The sequence below is a fragment of the Chaetura pelagica genome, unplaced genomic scaffold (genome assembly GCF_000747805.2).
Source record: "Chaetura pelagica isolate M959 unplaced genomic scaffold, ChaPel_1.0 scaffold66, whole genome shotgun sequence".
Classification (NCBI taxonomy): Eukaryota; Metazoa; Chordata; class Aves; order Apodiformes; family Apodidae; genus Chaetura; species Chaetura pelagica.
This window is the reverse complement of record NW_009953811.1, coordinates 3,971,558-3,988,262: the sequence shown is the minus strand read 5'-3', so window position 1 is coordinate 3,988,262 and position 16,705 is coordinate 3,971,558. Positions and strand designations below refer to the sequence as shown.

Here is a 16,705-nt window from a genome sequence, read left to right as displayed (position 1 = left end):
CTGCTGAAATGGGTGCTGGAATTTGTCTTCTTAAAATAATTCAGGTTTGTAATGAGCTATTTTTTGCGTAACTGAGACTGGTCAGATGCAGTGTAGCAAGAAGGACAAATCTTCCTGTGTCTGGTTTCCATTTATTTTTTTAATGCTATAAAACATCATCTTTTATATCTGTCTCTCTATTCATGAGAAATTCTAAAAATTCCTTAAAGGAAGAGCAAGTTGGGATTGTTAATATCAAAGATGTTTCAGACAGGATTGGCAGTTTGATTCTAAACACGGGAATAGTAGACTCTGAAAGCAGTAGCTGCTGTTCCGTACCATGGAGGACTTCTCACTAAACTACATAGATGCAGCTTTGAGACATTATCCTGTAGAGCAAAGCAGTAAATGCACAAACTTAAACACTTTTTTTGAAAAGTACTTGTGGTGTAATCTGTTTGCTAGCATCAGAGTTGAAAAGTTACAGAGATCATTGTCAGGTGAGAGGCACAGGAGTTTGTACATGGGAGGGCACATCTACTGCATGAATGGTATTTAGATGAAAAACTTAGTGATCACTCTCTAACATGGTGCAAATACTGAAGCAAGGAATTAGTACATAATTCTTGAGTTGGTTTTTCTGCTCAGTTTTGTTTCTTCTCCCACAGCTGTTTGTTGCTGGTTTGATTGTCTTGCTGTTAGATGAGTTGCTACAGAAAGGTTATGGTTTGGGGTCTGGTATTTCCCTGTTTATTGCTACCAACATCTGTGAAACCATTGTCTGGAAGGCTTTTAGTCCCACTACCATCAACACTGGCAGAGGTAGGTGTGCCATTACGATTTGTTATAACTTGTTCCAGTGGATGTGTACTATACATGAACTATCAGCTGGGTATTACAAAAAATGTTTCAGTGTGTGATGATTAGCTTCTAAAGTCAATAATGTTGAAGATGCAAATGTTGCCTGACTTATGTAAAGATGGACAACTTAAAGTTTGCCTTTGCTGGTTTGCAGTGGTTAAAAATGGGACTTGAAGCCCCTTGACTGAAGATTTTGGGATTTCCAAACTGAAATATTCTTGGTTTAGCATCATTTACTCCATAGAAATAGAGAAGATAAGAAATTCTGCATGTTCAGAGAAGTTGTTTATGATCCAACTGTTGCTGGTGGCTACAGGATACTTTTATAGTTGGTGCCTTCAAATTACTTTAAGCTAGTTTGATTCTTCAGAGATTATAATCTTTTTATTCCTCAGCCAGTCTTGGACAACATCTGCTTGTCCTGAGACCCTGGAAATACCAAGTTAAGATACAACCTGTTTGCATCAAGAAGTTAATTGGTTTAATGTGTACATTTGAAATCCTGAGCCATGTATTTAGTTTGCTTTCATTTTCACCTGATTTTTAGTAGTTGCATTTTATTACTTTTTCTAAAGCTGTTTTTCTCCTTGTTTGTTATTTCTTCCTTTCAGTCATCCTTCTGCCCCCAAAAAAGAGAGTATTATTTCATGTGTGCCACTTGCTTTTGTTTTGTTGTTTTTTTAAGTAGGAGTAATGTTTTGGTTGATTATTTCACTTTCTATTAGCTAAAAGAGAAACCTGTATTGTTACATATTTGTTGTAGTAGAATTCACATCCAATTGTATCTGATTTAATATGTGTAATTTTTAAAATTTAAAAGAGGAAGATGCCATTTAAAAATAAAACCAAACATTTTAAATGTACAGATTAAGATTTATTTTACTTCTTTGCTTGGTGCAGGTACAGAGTTTGAGGGTGCTGTGATTGCATTATTTCATCTTTTGGCTACACGAACTGACAAAGTCCGGGCTTTGCGGGAGGCTTTTTACAGACAGAATCTGCCCAACCTGATGAATCTGATTGCTACAGTGTTTGTGTTTGCTGTGGTCATATATTTTCAGGTAAAATGAGAAGCCCCTCAGGGTAGGTCTGCAGCTGCATAGGTAGAAGGGCATGGACTCTAGACACTGCAGTCACTGGGGGAAAAAAATGCAGAAGTTAAACTAGTGTCACTGAAGTATCTGAGCTCTGAGTAAGAAACACTTTTTTATTTAAATACTGTTATTTCAGTAACATGCCTCTGTGACAGTACAGCTGTGAAATTTTATAGCCAGATGTACTTTAGCCTCAGTGATGGAAGCTCACCTTCCATTGAATGCCAAACACATTGTGAGAGTATTTTTACTAAAAATGGATTCTGGAACTGCAGTGTTTGTATCAGACAAATGCTTGATACTCATAGTTTACTTAAAAGACCTTTGGACAGAGCTAAAGGACCTTGCTTCTTTGGGGTGTGCACAACAGAGATTTGTTCTTGAAAAAAGCCATGCAATTAGTGCAGAACTTAGTGCTATTTCCTTAGTTTTCTTTAAATACTTTGCTATTATTTCTTTCAAAATGTAAACATTCACCAAGATGGATACTAAGGCAGATCCATGTGGTGATTTTTTAAATCTTTTTTGTGTATATGGTTAAAATGTGGATTTTTTTAGTTTATTTTTTTAAGCTGTTGAGTCAGAGTGCTGGCAAAAAAATGAATTATCTGGTTTTCAAGTCCATGTCGCTTTTCTTGCATCTACTCAGATGGCAGCCTGCCCCAGGAAACAGAAGGCTGGGCTCACTATCCAAAAGTCTGCTATTGACTGGCTAGTTAAGTTAAAAGCCAGTAAAGATTTTTATTAAACGCTATTCTATGAAGTGTATCTTAGGGGAATATAATTTAGCAAATAATAGAATCATAGAATGGTCTGGGTTCAACGATCACACAGAATCATCAAGGCTGGAAAAGACCTTTAAGATATCAAGTCCAGCCTATGACTAACATCACCACATTGGCCAGGTCGTATTGGCATTAAGTGCCACATCCAGCCTTTCCTTGAACACATCCAGGGACAGTGCCTCCACCACTTCCCTGGGAAGTCCATTTCAATGTCTAGTCACTCTCTCTGTGATGAAGTACTTCCTAGGTAATCTTCCTAGATCATCTAGTTCCAACCCCCCTGCATGGGCAGGAACAACTCCCACTAAATCAGGCAGCTCAGAGCCCCATCCAACCTGGCCTTGAACACTTCTGGGGATGGGACTTCGTAACTTCCTTGGGCAACCTGTTCCACCATCTCACCACCCTCACACTAAAGAATTTCCTCCTAATATCTAACCTGAATCTCTCCTCTTCCAGTTTTAATCTATTTCCCCTTGTCATCTCACTACAAGCCCTTGTCAAAAGTCCCTCCCCAGCTTTCCTGTAGCTCCTTCAGGTACTGGAAGGCTGCTATGAGGTCTGCCCAGAGACTTCTCTTTTCCAGGCTCAATAGCCCCAACTCTTATGAGCCTGTCTCCATAGCAGAGGTGCTCCAGCCCTCTCATCATCCTCATGGCCTCTGGACTCACTCCAGCAGCTCTATGTCCTTCTTATGAGAAATAATGGTTATGTAAAAAACATGTAGCACAACCAAGCAGGAACACTTGTAAATCCTTAACATTTGTAATCCAGACTGTAGCAGAAAGCCTTTGAGTTTTACTGTCTCAGACCTTGCACTCCTTTTTTATCTAGGAAGAACTCCCTGATCAGGAATAGCTTTTAGACATAGTAGGAATACCTGCTATCTCAGGAATAAACTTGGTGCATTTCTGTTCTTTCCCGTAGGGATTTCGTGTTGATTTACCTATCAAGTCTGCACGATACCGTGGGCAGTACAGTAGCTATCCTATCAAGCTCTTCTACACCTCCAACATTCCCATCATTCTGCAGTCTGCCTTAGTTTCAAACCTCTATGTTATATCCCAGATGTTGTCTGTTCGCTTTAGTGGCAACTTCTTGGTGAACTTATTAGGACAGTGGGCAGTAAGTATCTTCCTACTTTTTTAACTGCATAAAATCATTTGAATATATTACTTTATTGTGAAGCTTTGGTATTTAACCATAGCAGAAAACTGGAATGCTTACTTTTTAATGTTAACTGTTTAAAACATTGAAGAGGAATTCCTCAATAAATGCAGGATAGGAATGGGAGAGATCTGTGAGAAGTAGCTGATTGCCTTTTTCTTCCCCTCTCATAGGATGTCAGTGGTGGTGGCCCTGCCCGCTCTTACCCTGTTGGTGGCCTGTGCTACTACTTGTCCCCTCCAGAATCCATGGGTGCAATATTTGAGGATCCTGTTCATGTCATAGTTTATATAATATTTATGTTGGGATCCTGTGCATTCTTCTCAAAGACTTGGATTGAGGTGTCTGGCTCATCAGCCAAAGACGTAAGTGTTCTGATAAATGTGCCTAAATGTTTGCAAACCCTGCCTGTAATTTAGAACTGACTAGTTTCTAACTGATCAGTTATGACTGACTAAGTGTCAGGTGACTGTGTAATACTGCAGCAATTTTGTATAATGATGGTTTCTGCAGGTTGCCAAGCAACTCAAAGAACAGCAAATGGTGATGAGAGGCCACAGGGATACTTCGATGGTTCATGAGCTTAACAGGTAAGGAAAGGCTGACTTCAACACTGCTGCTGTCCTGGGTGGATAAGAGTGCTGGGGAGGCATCAACTAGAGTAGATACTCTTGGGAAGAATCCCAGACATGTTTTCATTGCCACTATCAAGATTCTTTCCATGCAGCTGTTGCCTTTCCTGGTAATGCAGATGTTTATAGTGGTCGGTGAGAGATTAACCTGTAGGGTCTTTTGTTTAAGTGGCATAATGAGGGAATTTGGGTTGAGTCTCTTCCATGTTTGTAGAAGGACAATGCCTTGATTTTTACTGGTGTTTCATTTACCAGTAGTCATCTAAGATGACACTACAGAAGTGGTGTTTTATGCAGCATGAAAAGCCTGCAGATCTATATTGAAAGGCAGTTATCCCTACATATGGAAGTCAAAGCAGTTATTCTTGGTCCTGTGGAGGTTACATAGCACACATATGTAACACTGTTGTACTTTAAATTGAAGAGCTTTGCCTGTGTCCAGTTACTCACACAGCTTTCCTGTCAGTGAATGTTTATTTCAGTTTCTACTTTGTGCAAATATGGAAGATAGTAAGAGCCACTGCCAGGGCAATGTTCAATTTGTTGCTCAATATTCCAGTTGGTTGTTTCAGCAGTAAATGTATTGTTAGAATCCTTGGATGAAAATCCACAATTATCATGGAATGATTTGGGTTGGAAAGGACCTTGAAGACGATGATTATGAATATTATTTTTTTTTTCTTTGGTACAGGTATATCCCTACAGCAGCTGCATTTGGTGGTTTGTGCATTGGTGCACTTTCAGTATTGGCTGACTTTCTAGGAGCCATTGGGTCTGGCACTGGCATTCTGCTTGCAGTCACTATTATTTATCAGTATTTTGAAATATTTGTAAAAGAACAGGCTGAAGTTGGAGGAGTCGGTGCATTATTTTTCTAGATGTCCAAATGGTTCATGGTTTGTTGTGAAAGGGAAAGTATTTTGACAACATGCATCATTTAGTCCAATAATGCTATTTTCTTTAGACTTGTTTTAAAGTGCTAGGTGTCCCATTACTGTAATGGGCATTGAGCAATGCCTGTGAGCAGCGTTAGTACCAGCTGCCTTAAGAATAAAGTTTACATGATCTTGTTTAAGTATTATCTAGTGTTGCCTGTAATGCTGGAAAGCAATTCATCTACCTTGCTGTTCAAACACTACAGTGAGATGGTAACATGTATCAGTTTGATATCAGTCAAGATTTTTGCACACAGTATTAAAATTTAAATTTATTTCCCTGATCTTAATAGGAAGAAAAAAAATAAATCTGAGTTCAGATTGCAATGTGCCAGTATTCTTGACAGAATTTATTTGTAGCCTGTATTTTACATTCATTTTTTTATACTTTTTTAACTTGCATTTCCCCATCAGTGCTGAAATCTGGCACTTTATTCCTTTGTGGTGCCTCCACCCAGGCACCTTTCCTTTAGCTCTAAGGGTGGACAAGCAAATACTTAACCAGAGACTGATACTCATCTCACCTGTGAACTGGTTCTGTGGTGGATTTGCTGGGCCTGGGGCGCTTTGGTTTTTTGCCCCGGGCCTCCTGTGAGACAGCGTGGTAGCTGCTGTCATGCCAGCAAGTCAGCCCAGTATTGTTTAAACATGTACTTGTGAAAACTGTGCCACTGAAATGTCATGTCCACTTTGCTTTTGTGAGTCTAAAGAACAAGGCCTGGTCATAAAGCAGTGTTCATAGAAGGGAAAAGGGGAGGGGGGGGAACGAGTAGTCCCTGCTGAAAATTTATTTATGTCGTCGCACTTTACAGCGGCCATGTAACAACCATAAACATTAGACAATAAAATTATTTAATTAAGCTCTCTTCCGTGTCGTATCTGCACAAGATGTCATTTACATGCAGGTTTTGATCATTTATAACGTGCTTTGTTAGTGATGTAGGTTGGGAAGGATCCTTTTTTATCTGTGTCCTTTCTAAAATATAATTCTTATCTGTTTTTAGCAGCTTTTGACTTTCCTCCCTTTGATTTCACATTTTGATCTCTTTCTGTCTTCTCTCATACTTAACTTGAAAGTAACTTTGTGTTGTTTGTGAAGGTAAGAAAATGATAAGCATGTTTTCTGCTTCATTTCCAAGCTAGGAAAGTCTTCCTTGTTACGGATGTTCATGCAGATTTATTTCAGAGGCAAGACTCTGATATCAGCATATGCTGATACCAACTCCGAGATCCCAGCCTTCAAGCAGTGCTGGTTGTTTACTGAACCAGTGTGCAGATACACTGAAGGTTTGTTTAGCACAAGATGCACCTGGGAGTGATGAGACTGAACTAAGGTGCTGTGGGGGTACCTGGATGTGTCCTAGGGGAGGGAGAAGTGCAAGGCTGTGCTGTCTCAGGGCATGTTAAGTAAGCTGGTTCCTACGCTTTTCTGGTTTGCACCTGTGGATGCTTTGTTGTTCTTGTCACCCTTGTCAGATTGCATCTTCTTAGATCAAACAAAAGAGTTTTCTCTTTTTGGTTAGTTTGGGCTAGGAGAAGGAAGCAATACATTCAGGTCTAAATCATACAAGGTTCAAGCATGTCTGTGTCCCTGTGCTGCTGCTGCTACTGCAGATCATCACCTCTCATTGTTGAACTGGTTCTGCTTCTGGACAAGAGAGGTGCAACCACTCTTCTGCTGTCTCCCTGTTTTGAACAGGTGGTGGTACATCTCCAACTGCAGCTACTTAATCATCTTCCTTGTACTGAAACATGAGCACAGTGAGGTATACAGTGAGAAACAAGACATTCTGAAAATTAAACAGTATTTTTATTATGATTATTCTGTCAAGGCTTGATAGAGCAGTTAGAAAAATATTATTTTTGTCAGTTACAGAATTCCAGACAAATATCAGTCATTTCTACAAATACTTTTTTTTTTTTTTCTCTACTAGTAAACCAAAGGACATTTCTTACAAGAAGAGTTATACTTCTAAGCCATCTAAATGGGGCAGTTTTCAACTAAACTTCTCATTGTTTAGTTTTAGAACTTCATGAAAGGAACTTGGACTGGTATTTCTGCTGCACGTTTCAGGGCCAAGGCGTAAGTATAAACCCTGGCATCCACTGCAATATGTTCTTCTGCAACAAGTTCTGCAACAAAGGAAAACAAAAAACTATGAGATGCTATTAAAACTTCTCCACAGAAACTTAAGTCCTTTACTAAAATGAAGATGTGTAACGTTCCAGACATCAATTCTTAATGCTAACATCTAATACTATCACTAACTCCGTTACCTGGCCAAGTTTCACAGAGCCTTTTGTTTAAGATACAACATTATAGGATGAGCAATGCCATGAGGAGCTATGAGAAGAGAAGCTAAGGGTTTCCTGAAGCTCACTTTAGTGAACTGAATGTGGCAGAGAGCTCTTACCATCAATTCTTTGCAGTAGGTCAGTCTTTGGAAGTGAAATAACTTCCACAAATTCTAGGAGAGAAGGGAAAAAAAAAAAAAAAAAAAAAAAAAAAAAAAAAAAAAAAAAAAAAAAAAAAAAAAAAAAAAAAAAAAAAGCATCTTTAATTTAGCAAAGAGTAGAGCATATCCCTGTTGTGTTCCTTACAAGGGGACACACACTGGCTTAATATTAGTCCCCATCCCAAATCTGTGAGCGTTCATATATCACAAAAAGGCTGATACAGGGGGGAAAGGCAGTGACTGGGGTCATAAAAAATCAGGTTTGGTAGAAAGAAACTGGGAAAGGACTGGGAAAAAGTGTAGCTGACAGCTGTAGAGGATAAGAATCCTAAAAGGAAACCATCTCCCTTCTAAAAAAGGAAAGTAACACTGGTGAAGTGGACTTATACTGGTACAGTAATGGATTGTTGATGCATTTGAAGACCAAAACAGCACAAAGACAAAAGGTCTGAATGGGATGAATTTGTGTTGACTGACACTTGCCCTATCCATCTGAATTAATTGTCTTTGGGGCTTGATCTACAGCTGCTGTGGATTCAGTAATTTGTGTTTCCTGAGATGCTGGTGCCCTACTTGAAGACAATTACTGCAATAATGCCCCACAGGAGGTTTCATGTCTAGACAAAAGCCAATCTCATGCATGTTTGATTACACTCAGGAGATTAACCAGACCAAAAAGCCTCACAGTTTTAACTGACATTTTCTATGTAAAACTTGCCATACGAAGATCACACATGACTTTTCTGTCCCTGTAAGCACAACTACATCACGTACCTCCATCATCTGCAAGTAAGAAAAAAAAACAGTGAAGGATTTTGAAACACACTTGAATTTACACCTGAAAAGCATTTTGATGGCTGACTGATCGTCACTGACACTTCAGTTTGGCACCTAAATCTCTCATTCTGGGTGTGCCAACACCTGGCACGTAACATCTAGGCCTCCCCAATGAATTTACCAAAAAAATACAGCTCTGCTAATCTAGACTGCAGGAAATTCCTTGAAGGATGTACAGTATCTAAATCAGCTGGGACTGAAGGGATGCAGGGGGGTAAGGATAGTTCTTTTAAACCTGTTGTTTTGTTATCTTCACAAAATTTTCAAACAAACAGTACAAAATCTCACCAAGTTTTTGCTTAGGTCTTGTATTCTCAGCTTCATCTCCATTAATGGTGACACTCACAATGTGTGTTGTGCTGTTTGATAAACCTGGATCCAAGCAGAGAGCTGCCAACAAGCACACGTAGAGGATGATTTGTCAAAAGCAGAAGCCAGTCACCTTGATGTGTTAAGAACTTTCACAGAAACATATCTGATACAAGAGGAGAACATATATTTGGTATATGTTCATGCTGGAAGACTTGAGAAAAATGTGTTTTCATATTATCTTAAAAGTAATGTTTCTGTAACTTGGCTCTTTTACAGAGTCCATGTAAGACTTGCTCTCAGCAGCCAGGTTTACTTTCCATTCCATAGACTGAAGATTAAACTCTAAACTATCATTCACTTACAGATTTCCTCAGCTGACTAATTTTGCCATCACCCATCACTATCTCTCTCAGCCCCTGGCATGTAATTCTACCCAGATAATCAAGAGTCAGGTCTCAACTGCAATGACATTTACTTGAAATTGCATGTAAGTTGCCTCACCTTTCTACCTACCTCCTCAAGTTTTATTTATAATCCTTGTTTTGTCTCCATTTTGCTTTATGTAGGAAGCATTGGATTGGCAACAGTCACATTCCAGAGGATCTCTGGATCTACTCCAGTTAGTCTCGCTTTTCTTCTTTCCAGTTGGAGAACCTGAGTACTGTCACCTCCCCACTGCTGACATGAGGGTGACCTCCACTCAGAGTGCATCATGCAGCTATTTATTTTACCTAAGTTCACAGATATTGTTCACGTTAAGTCCAGCAGTTCAGGCCTTTATACTATAATGCCAAATCACAGCTTGAATAATTAGATTTTGTGTAAAGGATCTTAATTAACAGCAAAGTTTTGCCCTATAGACATCAAACTGTTCCTTCACTCCTGTATGTTTAACAGGAGTTCAGCACTGGACTCCTGAAGGACCAAAGTGTCATTGGTACAGCCATGGGATGCTACTCCCTGCTAATCTGCGTAGGCTTTTCTGCACTGATTTTTTTTCCTTTGGTTTAGAGCATTTTGTATCAATGGACACCAAAATTAGCTTTGGGTGGGAAGGAAAAAAACAAACAAAAAACCCAAAGACCTGGGAGTACATTCAACGACTTCCCCCTTGTACCCAGTTTCCTCTTCCAGCTCTCGCAGTGCAGCGCTCTCTGCTTTTTTTCCTTTGGTTTAGAGCATTTTGTATCAATGAGACACATAATTAGCTTTGGGTGGGAAGGAAAAAAACCAACAAAAAACCACAAAGACCTGGAGTACATTCAACGACTTCCCCCTTGTACCCAGTTTCCTCTTCCAGCTCTCGCAGTGCAGCGCTCTCTGCAGTCTCGTTCTCCTCAATGAGGCCTAGGAGAGAAATAACACACAGAGACAATCAAAAAGTTAGCACTTAACCCAAACATTCATCCAGAAATCTAATCCAGCTTCAGAAGTGAGGTGAAGTGTTGGCACTACCTGAGTTTTACAAAGGGATAAACTGAGGATTAGGAAGGATTCCAGTCCCATGATTCATCATGCTGCTGCCCAGGTCTTCAACTGGTTACCTACAGGAGCATGCTACCTTCCCAGGAAAGGGCATGCATATTCTCATGAGGGAAAGAAGCCAAATGCTTTGACTCTTAGAGACGGGGGAGAGTAAAGGAAATGCAATATTGTACTATCAGACTGCTGCACAAAATGTCTCCAATGTGCTGAAATGCACTTAGTTTGTATTCTTCATTGTCGCTGAGCTACAGAGATCACCATGGTTTTCTGGTTAGAGCTACTTAATGAATATCAACACCCTGAGCACATCTAAACACACTTAACTGTCAGTTTTATCCAACTCATTTTAATGTTTCAGTCACTTACCTGCAGGAAATTCCAGGCAATAGCCATTAATTGGAGGCCTGAACTGTTTCACCAGGACAATACAGTCATAGTGGAGAGTTCTCTGTAGCACTGCGATCACTGCTACACCTGCACAGCCAGGGAAGAAGACACAAGTACATAGTGTCTGAGCAGAGCAGAAAGGGAGTATTTAGTGTTACATCTGGAAAGGAAACCAGATACTGTTGCTCTGAGCATTAAGTATTTAGATGCCTGCTCCAGAATCCTGAACTATGTATGTAATAAACTCCTTATATCACACGTGGTGAAGAACAAAAGCAAAAAACAGGATATTCCAAGTAACCCAGCAAAGAGGAGGCACATGTACCAAGCAAGACCAAGCCTTAGCACACCAACAGGGGCTTGTAGCAAAAGGACAAAACTGGAAGAGGGGAGGATTAAAACTGGAAGAGGAGAGATGAAGGTTAGACATTAGGAGGAAATTCCTCACTGTGAGGGTGGTGAGACACTGGAACAGGTTGCCCAGGCAAGCTGTGGCTGCCCCATCCCTTCTAGTGTTCTAGGGAACACTTCTAGGCCAGGTTGGAAGGGGCTCTAAGCAATCTGGTCTAGGAGAAGGTGTCCCTGCCCATGGCAGGGGGGTTGGAACTAGGCGATTTCTAAGGTCCCTTCCAACCCAAACCATTCTATGATTCTATGAACATTGAGAAAAGACCCCTCTTGTCCATAGAGGCTGGAAGCCAGGATATAAACACCCTCTCATGGCTAAATCATCTCTCTGCCCAAAGAGGACTGTATTCCTAGCTCCTAACAGCAGACCAAATTCACCAGTCCATGAGCTACCCTCTAACAGGGCACCTCTCTTGTCCTTGAAATGGCTCCATTGTTCTAAAGTGTATAAAACAATATTGGGAAAACACTCCCACCAGTAAGGATTTTTCAGCACTGAAGTTAGCAATTCATTAGCTCTGGGGTACAGCAAGCTCTGCTGAGCAATTTGTCTCACATAGTCACTAATTCAGAAACAAAGCAGCTCTAACTCTGCACTGTGAGTTTATCAGAACTTTCACAGGGAAAATGCAAACAACGGAAGTCACCAGTGTCTTACCATCAGCTGAAACACCCTTTTTGTTGCCAGTACGCTTTACAGTTTCCCAAGTCCTGTTTAGCACAGAGAACAAATAAATACATTAAAATTAACAATATTAATTTTATTTGTAAGTCACCTTCTGCCCATGCTACTGTCATTTAATAGCAAAATACACCATCACACAGTGAGGCCCCATAAGAAAACAGCTGGGTTTAGAAAAGCTCTGTCATGTACTGGCACTACAAAATGTCTGTAGTACAATTTTGTTTTGCTTCCTTAAAGGAGGGAAAGACAAAGACAGAAATAATTGTCACAGGAGAGGCAAGAATATAAAAGCAATCCTAGAAAAATGCAAAATAAAGGAATTTATACATTAAACACATCAAATTTTGAAAGACAGTTTTGTAACAAAACCATATGTCTTCTTCTATCTTGCTTTTGCCTAAGGTTTATGGTGTAAGTTATTGTGAACTCTCAGCTCAGGTGAGCACATGAGGAGCACAAAGGCAAGGAAGACCAAAGCTCCTGTCTCAAAATGAGCAATGGGATAAATAAAAACCCACCACAATAAAAGTCCTTTCATAAAAGCTCCAATCTTTGCTATTTTTAAGGAGCGCACTTTGCTGATGAACTGGGAGGCACTGAAAAAGCAATCAGTGCAGAACCCAATACATTAAGTGGAGGGAAGTAAAACTGTGTTATCACATCTAGATAAATACAGCACAACTAAAGCACAGAAAAGAACTGGACAGGTGTGATCATATATGAGAGGGCATTAACTTGTTGACAGTGTCCAGATCCAGCACCATTCACAGGGAAAAATAAGCCCTTAATGAGGAACCAGAAAAACCATTGGACAGAATCTCTGATTATCACAGTCAGGAACTTGTTTCTATATAACATCTTTATGAGGCAGAAAAGCCTTTACCAGGCTCCAATGTGCACACAAGAATTCCAGAGCCAAATTTGATTCCACATACTAGAACATCTGCAAGTCTAATTTTTAATTTTTTTTTTTCTCTGAACAGTACAAACTCATCTGCAAGTCTAATTTTTAATTTTTTTTTTCTCTGAACAGTACAAACTAAAGGAATTGAATAGATCTTACCTTGTGCTGAGTAATAGATTTGTAATGCTCTTATTTCCTAGCCTGGAGCTAGTCCTTACAATTGGGAACATTATAGGAATTTTAAATGCCAGAGGGGCAATTACCTGGTTTTACCAAAGGGATCAGTGTAAGTTGTTTCTTCAAGTTTCAACCATTTTCTTTCTACAATAACCTGAAACAGAAAATTCGTTGTTAAGTACATTATATTATTAATCCGAGATATCTGGGGGCTAAGGGGAGAAACAGCACAACTATTTTTGGATTCTTTTGAAGACAAAATCTCAGCATAAGAGTATGTGCAGGAACATGTAACAACATTCCTGTAGCTACGATGGAAAAAAACCATTTACTGCAAGTTCTTGACTAGGAAGAGAAAATAAGCCCAGTAACTTTTCTTAACACAACTTTTATAACCATGTTTCAATAAATTTGGTGGGATTTTATTTACTGGCAAGTCCTCATCTTTTTAGAAGGATTTTGCAAAAGTCACGTTTCAGCTGGGAAAGGGTCACTGGTCACTATGAGTGCCCACTTATCAGAGAGGGGGCCTAAGAGCGAAGCACAGAAGACTGAAATCCAAACTATTTTGAAACCTGTTTTTTTTTGCTTTGATCTCAGTCTTTGTGTAACCTCTGTTTTCTTTAACTTCGAGCAGTGATACATACCTGCCCTTTAAAAGGGAAAAAATCTGTAGGTGTTAGCTCAGCAGTTCATTTATTTTAATGTAACTTGTATTTTAAGCTTTGTTAAAGGTGTAGCAGACAAGAAGCTTGCCTCCAGAATTTTGTTTCAAGTTGGCCATAGGTCTGACCACAGAAATCAGAAGTAATCAGTCAGATGAATAAATCGTTTCATATTGTCTAATGAGACCCACTGCTGACAGCAACAGAGCAAGCAGAAGCAAGGGGAAAAGAAGATCTGGGACAGCATTAAACTGTAGCAAGGGATGAAATCCAAGAGGCCACCGATGTGGCTGGTGCACTACAATTCTCTAGGCAGCACAAGGCCTGTATGGCCATGTAGGTCTTGAACTTGAACTGAGAGATTCACCAACTTAAAAAAAATATAGAGAAATTAAATGTAGTATATGGTGCAGCTATAACTGGAGTACAGAAGCACAGTACATCAGCTGGAGGCAGAAGGCAAATCAGAAGTGATTCAGGTGTCCACTAAGTTAGAACAGGGCTGCAAGAACTCACGTAATTCTTCATGTGTTCTTCAGAACAATTCTTTGGATATGCAACTGAAATAACAATCTAGCACTCCTATGGTTGTAAATGCAGCTACACGTATTTTACATGTAGAAGTTTTGGCATTTATTTTGGAAAGTATATTATTTCCACCTAATAGGAATTGGAAAAGAAGAACTATGTGTTCTCAAAAGAGCTTTCAAAGGGCTTTGTGGTGACAAAAACAGCAAGGGAGGAGAAGATGACGGGTATTATGGTCATTACAGGTACAATAAGGAATTGGAAGCATTCAGGTATATTTTAAATAGCTTTGTATTCACTCCTATATCACTGCAGAACTAGAGTATAGGAAGGTCCGAAAGAGAAATAGATCAAAATCATGTTCCATTGGTTGTCCAAATATATTCTTCAGTTAAGTAGGCCTAGAAATGGCCTCAAGTTGTGCCAGAGGAGGTTTAGACTAGATAACAGGATAAATTTCTTCCTCCAAAAGTTTGCCAGGCACTGCAACAGGCTGACCAGGGCAGTGATTGAGTCACCATCCCTGGAGGTACTTAAAGTAGATGTGGTGCTGAGGGACATGGTTTGGTGATGGTCTTGGCAGTGCTGGGTTAGAGTTCATGATCTTAAAGGTCTTTCCAACCAAAACAATTCTCTGATTCGAAGTAAACATAGATAAATGTTTTGTGTTAATGACTTTTTTTAAACATTGCAGAGAACAAAAAGAGCTAGATCATGTCCCGTATTGCTGCAGCACTCAGCAGAACCAGCTGATTGTTACCACTTTCAACATGTTATCGTTTGCTAAGGAGAAAAACCCTTTATGCTTGAGAAATAGACATTTTAAAACACCATCCAAGGCAAGAAGCCATAAATACACCTCAACAATGTGGGTCTCTTCTTTCCTGAAAAACGTTGTACCTTGAAACCTAAAGAAATTACAACACTGTGTTCATTCCAAGGAATGCTGGATAAAATAAACATCATTTGTGTTACAACAGTGTGATGCTGTTACCAAACCTTCCTTTAACACCAAAGATTGACTTCTAAGAATCCACTTTAAAAAGAACAGAAACAACAGTTTAAATGAGGGTGGAAGTGCTCCTAATAAGCACCCAGAAGTACCTCCAAATTCCTTCCTAAGGACTTGAAATTTTCTTCGACTTTTGAAAAAATCTTACTACCTCCTTTCTAATGTCCTTAGAACAGCAACTTCTAAATTCAAACCCTGTCAGAGAAAGGTGGTACAATCCTTAAAGCAACACTTTGTGACTCATCCTAAAGGAATGAAACAAGGCTGAGTTTCACAATCCACCCATTTCCCCAGTCTCTCCAAGGTCTCTCATTCCTGAACACTGAAAACAGCCTGAAAAGATAATCCAAGAAACAGCTGCAAAATCCAAAAAAGAAGCTTAAAATAGTGCAACACTGTAGATTTCTCTGTTCCCATTAATGATTAGCATGATTATTTCAACAAAGAGAAATGCCACCTTGTTTCAACACTCTGATCACCAGGAAAAAGTGTTTTCTCTATTGAATAGATTTTACAAACATACAGCAGCTATAAGCAATTCTTACTCTGCACTCACAAACATTCTGATCAGTCTCAAATAATGGTTATTTAACAACAAAATGTGTCAAAACCAAGCATGTTATACCTCTTCTTTAAGGACGAACTGTCTAGCAGTTTTTGGAACGTCTGTGGATGTCTCAGCTGCCATTTTCAGGAATGCAAGGCTTTTCCCCTCCTAGGCAAAGTCCAGGTTACTATGAAACAAAGTCAATATTTGCTTTCAGAGTAAAGTTAAAAGGTTCGTTTCTGCCTTCTAAATGAACAAATACAAGTTGCTGGAGAAAGTTACAGACATGTGAAGACAAGTGCGATTCAGATTTTCAGCTCCACCTGCTGGTTTCAGAGTCAAATAATTCAAAGGAGAAGCAGAAATTTGGGTCAAATCCCTGACTTACATAGTTGTAATAGTCCTAGCAGCTGCCAAGTAACTATGCTGTGAAGACATATTCAAAGGTAAGACACATACAGAGATAAAATTGATCCATTTTAGTCAAATTGTTTCATTCTCATCTGGGTGAGGTGCTTTGTCAACACCACATTACCACAACAGGACTACACATTCCATTGTTGAAGTGGAAAAAAATCCTGTACCAAGAGGAATTCAGGGGTAAAAATTATCTGCTCTTGAGAAAGAACGACAACCTTCCTCCACCTTACACACATCGAAAATAAGCAGGTAAATTACTCAATCCTTCCCCCAAAAAACAAGGTCACAGTGTCACCTGTGTGTTTCAAGTCTAGGTGCCTCGTGGAGTTAGTGTCATATCACCCTCTCTTACTGGGAATACTGTGGGTGTGCAAAAGGCAGCTCAATCTATGCTTAAAGCCAGGCTTAGGGCTTGCATCCTGATGCTCC

General features: G+C 39.5%; 2 protein-coding genes across 2 annotated transcripts in view; one reads left to right on the top strand and one right to left on the bottom strand.

Moving 5' to 3' along the window:
- Nucleotides 1–5,592, top strand: part of SEC61A2 (Sec61 alpha 2 subunit (S. cerevisiae)) — a gene marked incomplete at its 5' end in the record, with an annotated part of 14,842 nt that extends 9,250 nt beyond the window's left edge. Inside the window, 7 exons of the mRNA XM_010001292.1 lie at nucleotides 3–44; nucleotides 648–801; nucleotides 1,741–1,901; nucleotides 3,647–3,844; nucleotides 4,060–4,251; nucleotides 4,400–4,476; nucleotides 5,210–5,592. Of these exons, the coding sequence (XP_009999594.1) occupies nucleotides 3–44; nucleotides 648–801; nucleotides 1,741–1,901; nucleotides 3,647–3,844; nucleotides 4,060–4,251; nucleotides 4,400–4,476; nucleotides 5,210–5,396 (1,011 nt within the window). The remainder of the gene's footprint in view (nucleotides 1–2; nucleotides 45–647; nucleotides 802–1,740; nucleotides 1,902–3,646; nucleotides 3,845–4,059; nucleotides 4,252–4,399; nucleotides 4,477–5,209) is intronic.
- Nucleotides 5,593–7,244: 1,652 nt separating this feature from the next.
- Nucleotides 7,245–16,044, bottom strand: NUDT5 (nudix (nucleoside diphosphate linked moiety X)-type motif 5). Its single transcript, XM_010001267.1, has 9 exons — nucleotides 15,935–16,044; nucleotides 13,191–13,258; nucleotides 11,997–12,049; nucleotides 10,910–11,017; nucleotides 10,310–10,405; nucleotides 9,035–9,136; nucleotides 8,684–8,692; nucleotides 7,868–7,921; nucleotides 7,245–7,586 (listed from the first exon to the last, which is right to left on the bottom strand). Exons 1-9 carry the CDS (start codon nucleotides 15,995–15,997, stop codon nucleotides 7,477–7,479), a joined length of 663 nt encoding a protein of 220 aa, XP_009999569.1. The 5' UTR covers nucleotides 15,998–16,044; the 3' UTR covers nucleotides 7,245–7,476.
- Between the last annotated feature and the right edge of the window lie 661 nt (nucleotides 16,045–16,705).

What these genes read in the sequence shown, in the direction of transcription:
- NUDT5 (XM_010001267.1), bottom strand. Translation starts at nt 15,997, where the DNA reads ATGGCAGCTGAGACATCCACAGACGTTCCAAAAACTGCTAGACAGTTC. An exon ending in AGTTCGTCCTTAAAGAAGAG is followed by an intron (nt 13,259 to 15,934) that starts GTATAACATGCT and finishes TTTCTGTTTCAG; the next exon opens with GTTATTGTAGAAAGAAAATG. An exon ending in GATCCCTTTGGTAAAACCAG is followed by an intron (nt 12,050 to 13,190) that starts GTAATTGCCCCT and finishes TGTGCTAAACAG; the next exon opens with GACTTGGGAAACTGTAAAGC.